Source organism: Mandrillus leucophaeus, unplaced genomic scaffold, assembly GCF_000951045.1.
Source record: "Mandrillus leucophaeus isolate KB7577 unplaced genomic scaffold, Mleu.le_1.0 Scaffold221, whole genome shotgun sequence".
Classification (NCBI taxonomy): Eukaryota; Metazoa; Chordata; class Mammalia; order Primates; family Cercopithecidae; genus Mandrillus; species Mandrillus leucophaeus.
The window spans coordinates 644,789-658,682 of record NW_012102266.1 but is presented as its reverse complement, the minus strand read 5'-3'; the positions used below and the strand labels follow the sequence as shown (position 1 = coordinate 658,682).

The 13,894-nt window shown below is 34.9% G+C and overlaps 1 protein-coding gene across 1 annotated transcript in view; it reads left to right on the top strand.

The window, feature by feature from the left end:
- The window catches only part of ADAMTS19 (ADAM metallopeptidase with thrombospondin type 1 motif, 19), a 293,732-nt gene that overhangs the window by 209,863 nt on the left and 69,975 nt on the right, over positions 1-13,894 (top strand). Inside the window, exon 17 of the mRNA XM_011981215.1 lies at positions 5,039-5,119. Coding sequence (XP_011836605.1) covers positions 5,039-5,119 — 81 coding nt within the window. The remainder of the gene's footprint in view (positions 1-5,038; positions 5,120-13,894) is intronic.

Sequence of the window (13,894 nt, the reverse complement as noted above, 5' to 3'; positions counted from 1 at the left end):
TAGCACTGATGCCTTTATTTAATTGTAACACTTCATATTTCCACTAAGCATAGAAAACAGAAATACCATTAAAAATCAGTGACTCTTTTTATTCTGACTGTAGTTATGTGAATATATATTTTCCCAGATATTTCAAATCCCCTTTTTATTCCACTTTAATTTCTACTTTTGTTCGCTGTAGGTAAGTTATATTAAAACTTACCTACCATGTTTATTTGGAAAACATCAGCAGTGCCTAATATCGTACAAATATTAAAGGTTAGTAAGGCCACTTTCTTCCTTACAACTCTGTTAATTTCCCATTGCTCACAGGGAAGAAACCAGAATTCTTAGCTTGGACCTTAAGGTCTACATGTGTTGTCCCTGTCTGTCTCTCCAGTCTCCTGTCACACCAAGGTCCTCTTCCTTCTCTGAGTCCTTACAGGTGCTTACACTGACCATGCCCCTGCTGCCACCCACCAGCCTCTGCCACACACACCCACATCTGGCATTTCCAAATGTGTATCGATCAGCTTTCTCTTGGCTTTGATGGATGAATTCCTAGATATCACGTAGTTCTCAGTTCAAATATCATTTATTTAATGAAGTGATCCCAGAAGTGATACCTCCTATGGCTAGTGACTATTTTAGTGATGTTTACCATGTTTGTATCCATATCGTTTGGCTCTAGTCACATTTATAATTTTATGTTCACTTGTCTTTCCTATGCCATTAGGCCTTAAGCTCGATAAGAAAAAAAATATGCTATTTTTGTTTAACACCATATTTGTAATTATCAGCATAGTATGTGATCCATTAATATTTGCTAGTTTAATAATGAAATGCTAAATTTGTATAACGTTCTATTTTAAAAATTCTGCATGAGTTATTAATTCTATCACAGGCACCATCTACTTGTGACTTCAGGAATGTTGTATTTATTTCTCTTGAGATGATTTTATCCCTATAGCTATGTACTTCCTAGAATTTTTTAAAGGCCATGCAGCCCTCTTTGTCCAGTTTGGCCACGCACGTTGAATATATTGTTATGAGTAACACACATACAGACACACATGGGTGTTTTCAGTCCCTGTGCTCTACTTAGAGTTTGCTAAATCATTTTTGTTGGAGCTGGAAAATAAATTCAAGAAGCGTTTTTTGTTTTTGTTTTTGTTTTTGTTTTTTTTCTTAGTACTTTATCATGTCTTCCATTGTAATTTGCCTAGCTAAGTGATACATTTTTAGAGGAATGAAAGGCAAATTACGTATTGGCCAGTTGTTGAACTGCATAGTTATCAGTATATACTAAGAAGAAAATGGGCATAAAATGTTTTATTCTTTGTATAAGAAAATGAAGTATAAGGAGGACATGCTGTAAGAGCTTTTGTGTGTGTAGTTGTTTGCCACAGCAGTGGGAGAGTCCTAGTGTTAACTATTTTTTTGTATTTTAGGAAATAGTTGCAGTGAATTATAGCAGGCAGTGAATTATAGCAGGCAGTGAATTATAGCAGGAAGTGAACAGGAGAAACAGACAGACCTGAGTTCAAAGCTTGGGCCAACTAATTACTGACAATGCAGTGTTGGAAAGTGTGTTTTTTCCTCTATCTTTATTTTGTCATCATATTAAATTAGAAGTGTAATATCCACTTTGGAGACTATAATTATGCTTAAAATTAATAATTTATGTAAAGTAACTATAATAATGATTAGCACATACAGTTTTTCAAAATATGGCATTTGTTACTTCACTGTTACCGTGAAGATGAAGAATGATATCAACATTTTAAGATGGCTGATTAAAAATGGGATCTCTGGTTATAAAATAGGATGTTATTGTGTGTAAAGTGCACAAGAGGATCAAATTTACAATATTGACTTCACTGGCTTCATGATCCAACTTCTAAGCTTCTAAGTCAGTACACTGTTAATTGTGCCAAATGGCTTATTTACTGAAAGTATTTAACTCCCAGTCATTGGCTTTCTCTCTTCATATGTGTTTGATTAATATTTTTCTACCTCTCTTCTTGAAAATCAGTCTAACCTTTCCTTTAAGTCATCCCAACTCAATAAAAGAGAATCACTGTAAATATAGCTATAAACTTAGATATACCTATAGCTCTAATGTATAACATACCTCAGAGAGTACCATTAAACTCAAACAAGAATTTGCACATACTAGCTCTACTTTGTTATATCTACTCTTCTTTTTTAATATTCTGAAGTTCAACATCTGCTCCCAACACTTTGCTGAATTCATTTGCTTGGAGATTAACAGTTATCTCTTGACTGGAACACTCAGAAGACTCTCTTTGGCCATCTTTCTCTTTGATGCCTCATGTTTGACATACAGCTTTTGACAGTTCACCAGCAATTCTTCTTGAGATATTCTCATCCATAGGGTCCCACTTCCCAAAACAGACCAGATGTCCTCCTTCTCCTTCTCCTTCTTCTTCCTTCTTCTTCTTTTCTTTTTTATTTTTATTTTTGAGACAGAGTCTCACTCTGTCACCCAGGCTGGAGTACAGTGGCACAATCTCAGCTCACTGCAACTTCTGCCTCCCAGGTTCAAGTGGTTCTTCTGCCTCAGCCTCCTGAGTTGCTGGGATTACAGGCGTGTGCCACCACACCCAGCTAATTTTTTGTATTTTTAGTAGAGACAGGGTTTCACCGTGTCAGGATGGTCTTGATCTCCTGACCTTGTGATCTGCCTGCCTCGGCCTCCCAAAGTGCTGGGATTACAGGCATGAGCCACTGTGCCTGGTCACATTCCTCTATCTTTTTTCCCGATTTATTTTTATCACTTTGTTAAAAACTATGACTGTCACCAAAGTTGAGTCCTTGATTTCTCTTCTTGATTTTCTCCACTTATTTCCATGCCTTAACTTGGTGATTCTGCAAGGATATCTCACAAAGCTACGTCAGTAGCGTGACCTTTCTCTAGATTCCAGATGTTACAGGGTTCTTACTGGATGGTTTTACTAGTGTGTTGTACCATTTTGTTAGATACAAATTGCAAAACCAAGTTTATTCAGTTATTACCAAAACTAGATGATTTCTCTCTTGACTTCCATGTTCCTGTAAATGATGCCCCATTCTCACATAGCTAATAATAAAGCATTGTATTCAATATTTATTATGCCCACTTTCTTTTGGTTACTAAGTTCAGAAAATTTTTTCTACAGAGTATCTTCTGGATTTTCTCCCTTAGCCTCCACTACTCCTGGATTTTACCATTAGTGTCCTGACACTGTCACCCACAACTATATCCCTGTTCATCTTGGATATCACTGTTAGACAAAGCCTCTCGAAGCCAGGATCCAATTACCAAGAACCTTGCTATAGAATGTTCGATAGTTTCAAATTGATAAATTCATTCTCCTGGGCATGCATTTAAACTCTCTTTAATAAAGCCACTCTCTTACATCTTCTCATTCCATCAGAATTATTTCATTCAAGTACCAGTAACCACACCACATATCCCTTACTCTTCCTTATACACAGCGAACTCATCCTTTTTCTGTATGTATCTGAAGCCTACCCATTCTCCAAAGGCAGTTCATCTATTTACTTTTTTGTGAAGCTTTCCTTTATAAGTTGTTCTCTCTTCTGAATCATAGTGATTCTGTCTGATGACATTGTTTCCCAAGTATGAGTAATGTTTAACAGGGAAAAAAAAATCCTACCTCTGTGAATAAAAATAGCAGTGAAGCCTTGAAGGTAGTAGCTTAAACAACTCTGATTTATAATCTTCAGCAGAGAACTAACCATATCATTTTGCATATTACCTTTTTAACATGATATTTGCCATTTATATTCAACTCATTTATATAAGGTAGTTATGCCTGTCTTTCCAATTCAATTATAAGCTCACTGAAGGCAGAAGTCACATACCTGACTTCTATGTGCAAATAGCCATTATGCATTTGTTTCCATTTTAATTGCTGCGTATTTTGTTCATGTGAAAAACTGACAGTGCTTTTGTTTAGTGTTACTGAGAATGGCTTAGTGTTGCTGAAATATGCAATTCAATAGTTAAACAAACTGTGTTCTTGAATGGCAATTACGATTCTAAAAGCACATGGCACTAATTCCAGCCACTGCCACCAGGTGGGGTATATGCTACCTTTTGGTATATGCCAAATACCTAAATATTCTCAGGAAGATGAATAATTAATAAATAGGAGACAACTCTGGAATTAGGTCTTGTGCCTTTTTTAAAGCTTAGAAGGTAGACTTTTATAAGATACATGGATCTGCACAGAACTACTAAGAACAATATTTTAATATAATTGGAAAATAACTATTCAAGCAAAGGTAGGCATCTGTTCTCACTATTCTGCACTAAGTGAAACTTGAGTCTGTATTTTTCTACACATTTTCTCTTATCTCACTCTACCTTATTATTTTATTTCTCTTCAAGCATTATATCCCTAACATCTGCTGAAAAATGTTTCCTGAGAAGCACCTAATTTTGCCTGGGGTCTAGCTGTCTGACATCTTCAGAGATGACCCTAGACTGCTTGGTGTGACCTAACACTTTCTGTCTCCAGCATCAGTTTCAAAATCCTTTGTTAATATCCTCCAGAAAATGCTTGGTCTCTCTTGTCCTATACTTCAGTACTCCAGGGATTTAGTCCAGGCCTGATATATTTTCTCCAGCTATATATTCTTTTTCCCCACACTTTCTAACCTAAAGAAGTTCCCACAACAAAATCTGAGGTTTTCTGTTCTATTTCACGATCCACTGTGTTTCTAACCAGGCTGTTCCACTGGTTTTTTTCTTTCCTTACAATTCATAAGGTATCAATGAGCTTTTTTTTGTTGTTTTACATAAAATAAAAGTGCCTGTTTGTCCTCCATAGTGCTGTAGGCTCAACATCTTTCCAAGAAACTTCACTGGACATCATGACAGCTTTTATATATAAAAATTTTTCTTTACGTAAGTAGTGAAATATCATAGCAATAACCAAAACCAAAAGGAAAACAAAAGGCAAGTCAATCAAGAAAAGAGATTTTGAAGGAACTCAAGATTTATTTCATGTTTTATTCACCCTTACAGGTTATGTAGAAGTGCTGGTGATACCTGCTGGAGCAAGAAGAATCAAAGTTGTGGAGGAAAAACCGGCACATAGCTATTTAGGTAACCTGTGTTACAGACACAGAGAAGATCCAAGTACGAGCCCAACTCCCTGCCCTGAGAGTTCTATGATGAGGAGGAAGTCAATCTGTTTCTAGTTTTATGTTTGAACTTCCCAGGAACTATCTTTTGTCATATTAAGTAGGAATATTTTTCCTTCTCTCCCAAGGACTTCCCAGGAGCAAAAGCAATCTGGTTGTCTGTATGTTTTTGAGGGGTAAAAATTGCTTCCACATGTTAGTCCAAGATAAAAAGCAAAACAAAACAAAACAAAAACCTCATTGAATGATTTGGGTATGATTTATATTCATATATATTCCATAACTATATTTGTTTCACATATATACATACATTCACACACACATATACATATTAGTTGCATTTATAAATGAATTTATGTGTATATATATAATGATCATTTCATCAGGAAATCTTGTGGCATTTTTGAAGTAATGTTCTACATACTAAAGGACTTGATTTTTTAATGGAAAAAGATTCTCTCTCTTGCCTCATTTTAGGAAAACTCACCTATGAAGAAAATATTTTTAACATTTTTAACTATTATGAAAAGTACTGTATCAGTTATTTTAATAGTTTAATTAGGTCATTTCATGATTTTTAAATATATGAAAAAAAAAGTTGTCAAAATATATATGCTCATATGTTAAAAAAAAAAAAAGTTTCAATCTAAATCTTGTGAAATGAGGTTTTATCTGGCATCCAGAGATAGAGGGACCTAATATGATGATGTCAGGCAGAAGACTAAATAATTTTCCAGAATTGTAACGCTGTGTTTCTATTATCTTTACACACACACAAAAAGCTCTCAAGCCTATTTTTTGTAACAAAAATAATGTGCTCCCTATTTTTTCTTAAATGAGCAATAATGTCCCAATAAGGAATCCTTTGTACATAAAAACAACTCAGCTTACATGATTGTTTCTACTCTGCAATATCAAAAATACACAATCTACACTCAGATTGAATTTTTTTCAATAGAAGTTTTTTCTAGGAGTAGAAAAATTTGAGGAAAGGGGACAGTAAAAGGAATTCTTTATCATGTGACACACTCATTACCAATTATTACCATTTGTTCCCAATATATGCATTGGTATTTAATCTATTTTACCTACTGTGGTACAAATAGATCATACAGGATTTCCAAATACAGATTAAAAGTCCTGATATCCAATTTTTAGAGACACTGGCCATAATCTAGACAATTTCAATACATTCATTCAATAACAGACAAGTGGTTATTACACTTGCATGTATGTTTTCTTTTTTCCAAGCTATAAAGGAATATATAGATATGTCATATGGAATTTTGTCAATTATACAAAATTCTAAATTATAGCATGGGTTATAGTAACCTGACACATGTGACTGAATAAGCCAGGCAATATTACAAAGGTGACATCTTCATGCTGTCTCCAATTTCTTACCTCCCAGTCTCTTTAACCAATCCAGTCCTGTTTCCTGTCTCCCTCTACAGTAAATGCCTTTTTTAAGGTCAGCAAATGCCCTCTATGTTGACAAATCTAATGTTACTTGACCTGTAAACAGCATTTAAAACTGCTGACCTCTCCTCATTTCATTAAACACTTATAGGACCACTGGATGCCCCTTACTGGTCTCTTTTGTGAGGTCTTCAGCCTCTTTATGTTTCCAAATGTTCCCATACTGTAGGGTTCAGGCCTAGGTCCTGATCTTTTCTCTGCTATATTTTCTCCCTAGGGAATTACATCCAGCTCTATTGTTTTACACGTTTATTTTATCAAAAGTTTCATAGGTACCTCAGAAATTATAAGTCTGATATAGTTTGGATGTTGTCTCTTCTAAATCTCATGCTAAATTCTGATCCTCAATATTGGAGGTGGGGCCTGGTGGGAGGTGATTGGATCATGGGGACAGATTTCTCACAAGTGGTTTAACACGATCCTCTTGGTGCTTTCCTCATGATAGTGAGTTCACATGAGATCTGGTTACTTAAAAGTATGTGACACGCACCCCCCACCCTCCTGCCCCTTGCTCCCTCTCTCCCCATATGAGATGCCTGCTCAAGCTGCACTTTCTGCCATGATTGTAAGCTTCCTGAGATGCTCATCAGAAGACAAGCAGATGGCAGCACCACACTTCCTGTACAGCCCACAGAACAGAGAGTCAGTTAAATCTATTTTCTTTATATACTACCCAGTCCCAGGTGTTTCATGATAGCAGTGCAAGAACAGCCTAACAGAAAGTCCCAAATCAAAAGTCCAAATAAAAAATTTGATTTCCACTCCATGCTAAAACCTCTTCTTCCTTTGGTGTTCTCCACTGCAGTGAATGTCACTGCATTAGTGTCCTATGCCTACTATAACAATTACTGCAAATTTGGCTACTTAAAACAACAAAAATGTATTCCCTCATAGTTCTGCAGGCCAGAAGTCAGAAATCAGTTTCACTGGACCAAAAGTCAGTGTTTGCAGTGTTACACTATCTCTGGAGACTCTAGGAGAACATCTATTCCCTGTATTTTCCAACTCTGGTGGCTGCCAGCATTCCTTCGCTTGTGGCCTTGTCACTCCATTGTCTGCCTGTGTGGTCTCATTGCCTTCTCCTTTCCTTCTGTGTTCAAATTTTCCTCTTCTTCTCTCTTATAAGGATACATGTGATTGTACTTAAGGCCTACCTGGATAATTCAGGATAATCTCCCATCTCAAGATCTTCAACTTAATATCTGTAATTTTTTAAAATGTGCCACAGATGGCAATTATCTTAATTTGTGCTGCTATAAAAATGCCATAGATTAGGTAGCTTATAAACAACAGAAATGTATTGCTGATAGTTCTGGAGGCCAAGAAGTCCAAGATCAAGGCACTAATAGAGTTGGTGCCCTTTAAGGGCTCATTTCCTGATTTATAGATGGCATCTTCTCGCTGTGTCCTCACATGGTGTAAGGGGCTAGCTAGCTCTCTGGGATAAGGACACTAATCCCAATTATAAGGGCAGAGCTCTTATGACCTAGTCACTTCTCAGAAGATTCCACCTTCTAATGCTTCTAATTCTAACTTGGGGTTAGTATTTCAACATATAAATTTTAGGAGGGGGACACAAATATTCAGACCATAGCAGTAGCATTCATAGGTTCCAAGGATTAGGATATGGGTATCTTTTCCCCCCTCAATAAAATGTTTTATTGTAAAATATATATCACATAAAATTTACCGTCACAGCTATTTTTAAGTGTCAAGTTCAGTGAATTCAGTGGTATTGAGTACATTCACATTTCAATGAAATCTTTTGAAGGAATACAAAAACCCATTTTAAAATTCATATGAAATTTTACATACAGAAGTGACCCTGAATAGTCAAACCAGTCCTGAAAAAGAACAAAGCTGGAAGATGCAAACTTTCTGATAGTAAAACTTTCTACAAAGCTACGGCAATTAAAACAGTATGATCCTGGCATAAAGACAGACATCTAAACCAATGGAAAAGAATAGGAAGTTCAGGAATATATATATATATTCAAATGATTTTCAACAAGGGTACCAAGACCATTCAACTGAGAAAGGACAGTCATTTTTTTCCAGTGGTGCTGGGAAATCTAGATATCCACATGTAGAAAAATGAAGTTGGACCTTTACCTAAAACCATATAAAAAGGCTGTTTTGTCCAGGGCTTTTGATTTTTGATTACTGATTTAATCTCCTTGCTAATTATAGTTCTATTTATGATTTCTCTTTCTTCGTGATTCACTTTTGGTAGGTTTTGTTTTGGGAAATGTGCACATTTCATCTAGGTTATCTAATTTATGGTCATACAGTTGTTTATAGTACTCTCATAATCCTTTTTATTTCCATAGCATTGATTATAACATCCCCACTTTCATTTCTAATTTTAGTAATTTGAGTCTTGTCTTTTCTTTTGTTCCCTTAGTCAGTCTAGCTAAAGACTTGTTAATTTTGTTGATTTTTTCAAAGAACTATCTTTTAGTTTTGTTGATTTTTCTCTATTGTTTTCTATTCTACGTTTCACTTATCTTTAATCTTATTTGCTTTCTTCTACTAGTTTGGGATTCAGTTTGTTGTTTTTCCAGTTTCTTACATGGTTAAGTTTTGTTGTTAATTTGAGAACTTTTTTCTTTTTTAATGTAAGGGTTTATAGGTATACATTTTCTCCCTGGAAAAACTTTTGCTGTGTCCCATAAGGTTTGGCTTTGGCATGTTGAGTTTTCATTTGTCTCCAGATAATTTCTAATTCCTGATTAGATTTTTTTTTCATTGTTGCATTGGTTGTTAAATAGTATGTTGTTTAATTTCTACAAATCTGTGCATTTTCTGTTTCTGTTCTTGATTTCTAATCTCATCCCTTTGTGGTCAGAGAAGATATTTTGTATGATATTATATCTTTTAAGAACATAGATAGATATCGGGGGGTTGTTATTCAGCTCATCATATTCATTAATTCCTATCCAGTAGTTTATGTCAAAACTGAGAGTCCTCCTTGATCCTTCACTTTCTTAACTGCTCTAGTGTGATGCATCAGGAAATCATTTCAGTTACTCAAAATTATTACTTTTTCTGCGTGTACACTGACCTCTAACCAAGCCACTCTCTATTACATTGTCCTGCTTTATTTTCTGTATTACACTTATCCTTATCTGATTTTTTTATTTGTTCAAATTCTTGCTTTTCTAATGTCAATCTCCATTGTTAATTTTTGAAGGCATTTTGTTCTTTTGTCTACAATAGCTAAATCAAAGTCTGGCACACAGGAAATTACAGACTTTTTGAGTGAATTTGTTTAAGAAAAAGATGTTTCACACTTGGTTAGTATAGGCCAGTGCATTACATATATCCATAAATCCTCAGAATACCTCTATGAAGTAGGCATTATTAATTTCCCAATTTTTAAAATCTGGTAATAGAGTGACAGAAACTTTAAATTTCTTGCCCAAGGTTATACATCTAAGAAGCTGTGAACCTAGATTTGAACCCGAGGTGTCTAGGGATAGCATCTGGGTTCTTAGGCACTGAACCATGCTGCCTCCTTTTTAGTTTTATTATTTTAAGTAATTGTCTTCCATGCAACACGTGTGATTTAAAAGTACATGTCATATTTAAACACATTTTCTTTAAACTTCTCCCATATAACCTCTTTTTCCCCTTCTAAACCAGGGTGATCAACTAATTGTATAGAATTAACTCAGAAGGGTATAAATCATGAAATGACTGTTTTCTTCTCTACTCGTTGTCTCCAATTGTACTAAATCCCATCATTTTTCTCTGTTAGTGACCTCTAAACATAAGTCTCCAATCACTCTTTGTTTTTAAAAGACCACTTAGTTTAAAAGTTGAATCACATATCTGTCTCAGTTAGTTACTGTAAATTCTCCTTGTGCTTAGTCTTAGGCCCAAGTGAGCAGGGTCTTTTACTTGTAGAAAGAAATACTATCTATGCCCCTAAACAGACTGAATGCTGCTTTGGAGATTAAATCAATGTTGGAAATACTAGCATGTTACCATGTTTATGCAAGAGCACATTTCCTTACTTGCTAACTCAGAAAAAATAATTCACCTCTGATGAATCAGAGGAAGAGTGCCTTGGAGCACACATTCTTGGAGGCAAAGAGACCGGTTGCATAAACCTAGCGAAAGAATAGAAATAGGAAACACCCAGTAGCTTCCAAAGACGTTGAAGAGGTTGAACTGATGGAACTTGCTGAAAAATAGATGTGTGTTGATAGAGGATAAAAATTCAAGGATGACTTCTAGGTTTCTGGCAAGTAATAGTAACACTTACTAATGTGGGATGCATGGATGAGGGGCAAATTTGGAGTAAAGAAGAAATGACACTGTGTTAAAATCACAGATTTCAGTCCTAGAGACTTGGCAAATAGATGCACTTCATAAATCACATTTCCTAAAGGCTCCTTTGGGCATAGGAAGGAAGTCATTGGAAATATTCATCTTGAAATAGCTTTAGCAAAAAGAAAAGAAAATAGAACCTTGGCAATCTGATCATTCTTAAACAAATTAACCTGTCTACGTCAAACTTACATTATTTTATAGAGATAATTAATCCCTTCCCAATATAATTATTGTTTTTCATCATTCCTTCTTTGAACTGTATTCTTAATGGCAATTATTATTTGCTTTTCTGAAGACTGTGGCATTATTGTCTTGTTAGTAATTTATCAAAAAGCGTAAACTGGAAAATATTTCAGATAGATCTATGTTGTATCTTTGCAAAATCATTGCAGCTCACGAGTTTTTTAAAAAATGTCGAGAAGGTCATATGCGTCTGCTTACCTTCCATGCAGTTTTGTATGTAAGGCACTATGGACAACTTCTCATTAAAAAATATTAAAATGAGCAAAATTCAAAAGAAAAAAAACTTTTTATAATGTACCTGTCATGTAGTCACTTGGGCTGCTGTAACAAAGTGCCATGGACTTTGTGGCTTATAAACAACAGAAATTTATTTCTCACAGTTCTGGAGGCCAGAAGTGTGAGATCAAGGGTGCCAGCATGGTGGGCTTCTGGTGAGGGCCCTCCATCTGAATTGCGTACTGCTGACTTCTAGCTGTGTCTTCACATGGCAGAGAGAGAGAGGAAACAAGCTCTCTTGGGACTCTTATAAGAACACTAATCCCATTCATGAAGACTTCACTCTCATGACCTCATCTAATCCTAATTACCTCCCGAAGACTCCACCTCCTAATAAGATCACATTAGGGGGTAGGGTTTTAACATGAATTTAGGGGGAGGGCACCAATGTTTAATCCTTAACACTTCTGAACTGGAAAGAAATTAAAGAACCCTTAGATACCAAAAACAAAGTGAGAACAGGAAGCCAGAGAATTAGGCTGACTCTGAAGACCCACCTATACCTGATTCTGGTAAGCAGGTTTAGACTTTGAGAGCTACAGGGACTCTGTGGACAGAAAACAAAACCTAAGGCCTTTACAAAGTGTGAGCTCTAGTAGGAGAGCCCTGCATAAAGCAAGAACACCAGGTTACAACTTCACTGTGGTGGAGAGATAGAAACTGCACCACAAAAGGTGGAAAAAAGAAACTGTATCTATATTAACTTTAGTACTAAGTGGAAGTAGAAAATCAATTTTCTTGAGAATTTATAAGGCAAATCAAATCCTCATATGGGTTTGCAGCACCAATTTACCTTAACTGTGAAGTTCAGGGTTCTCAAGACTTACATGGTTACTAAGTTGGTTGGCATGTGCAAGTACGAATCTACACACACACACACACAAACATATACACACAATATATATATACACATATATGGTTATTCAGATATTCTTATATATATATTATATATATGGCTATTCAGATATTCTTTTTCTTTTTGTGTCAATTTTGGTAACTGATATCTTTAAGAAAGTAATTCCCTTACCTTGTCAAATTCATTGGTTTAAGCTTGTTTATAGTATTTCCTTATTATATTATAATACCTCTAAGAATAATATTTTGTCACTTATCTCTAATGTTTTTAGTTTGTGTCTATTTTTCTTAGATAAGCTAATGTTTTATCAGTTATTTGATATTTTCCAATAATCAACTCTTGGTGTTAATGATTACCCCTATTATTAATTTACTTCTATTTAATTGACTTCTGCCCTTTATTAATTTCTTGCTTCTATTTACATTGGGTTTATATTTATTTTTTTCTACCATTTTAAGGTAGAAACTTAGATCATGAATTTTATTGCTTTCTTCTTTGCTAATGTGACAATTTAAAGCTATAGGATTCCCTCTAACCACTGCTTTAGTTGTATTCTACCATATAGTCTTAGTTCAAAAGATTTTCATATTAGCACCATGATTTCTACTTTGATTCATGAGTTACTTATAAATGGATTGTTTACTTTCTAAATATTTTTATTTTTTAAAATAGATATATTGTTATTGATTTTTAGTTTAAATCTGTTCTGGTAAGAGAATATATTCAGTATAATTTCAATTGAGACCTCTTTTATAACTTATGGCATCTATTGGCCAGTGACCCATTTATACTTGAAAAAATTTGTATTCTATTAATACAATTGCTGAGTATAATCTCTAAATATCAATTAGGTGTATTTGGTTCAGGTCTTCTATATTTTTACTGATACTCATCTTTTCTTCAGTTAAGGAAAGTATTGAAATTTTCAACTAAAATTATGGATTTTTCTGTCTCTTTTCAATTATGTCAGTTTTGCTTCATGCATTTTGATAATTTAGCATACGCTTAGGACTGTTAAGTCTACTTAACAAATGTTATGTCATTTTAAAGTTTTAAATTTAATTAATTTTAATCTTAATGACCTTTAAAAACACATGCCATTTTTTAAATCTCAAAATATTTCTTGCCCTTGTCCATGGTATCCATTAATTATATGGCCATTGGCCAGGCACGGTAACTCACGCCTGTAATCCCAGCACTTTGGGAGGCCAAGGTGGGTGGATCACCTGAGGTCAGGAGTTCAAGACCAGCCTGACCAATGTGATAAAACTCCATCTCTACTAAAAATACAAAAATTAGCCAGGTGTGGTGGCATGTGCCTGTAATCTCAGCTACTTGGGAGGCTGAGACAGGAGAATCGCTTGAACCTGGGAGGTGTAGGTTGCAATGAGCTGAGATCACACCATTGAACTCCAGCCTAGGCAACAAGAGCAAAATTCCATCTCAAAAAAAAAAAAAATCATTAAATCCATTTTTTTATATTTAGTGTTGCATGCTACATCTTTTTTCATTCTTTTTATCTTAACCTTTTTTTTTTTTTTTTTT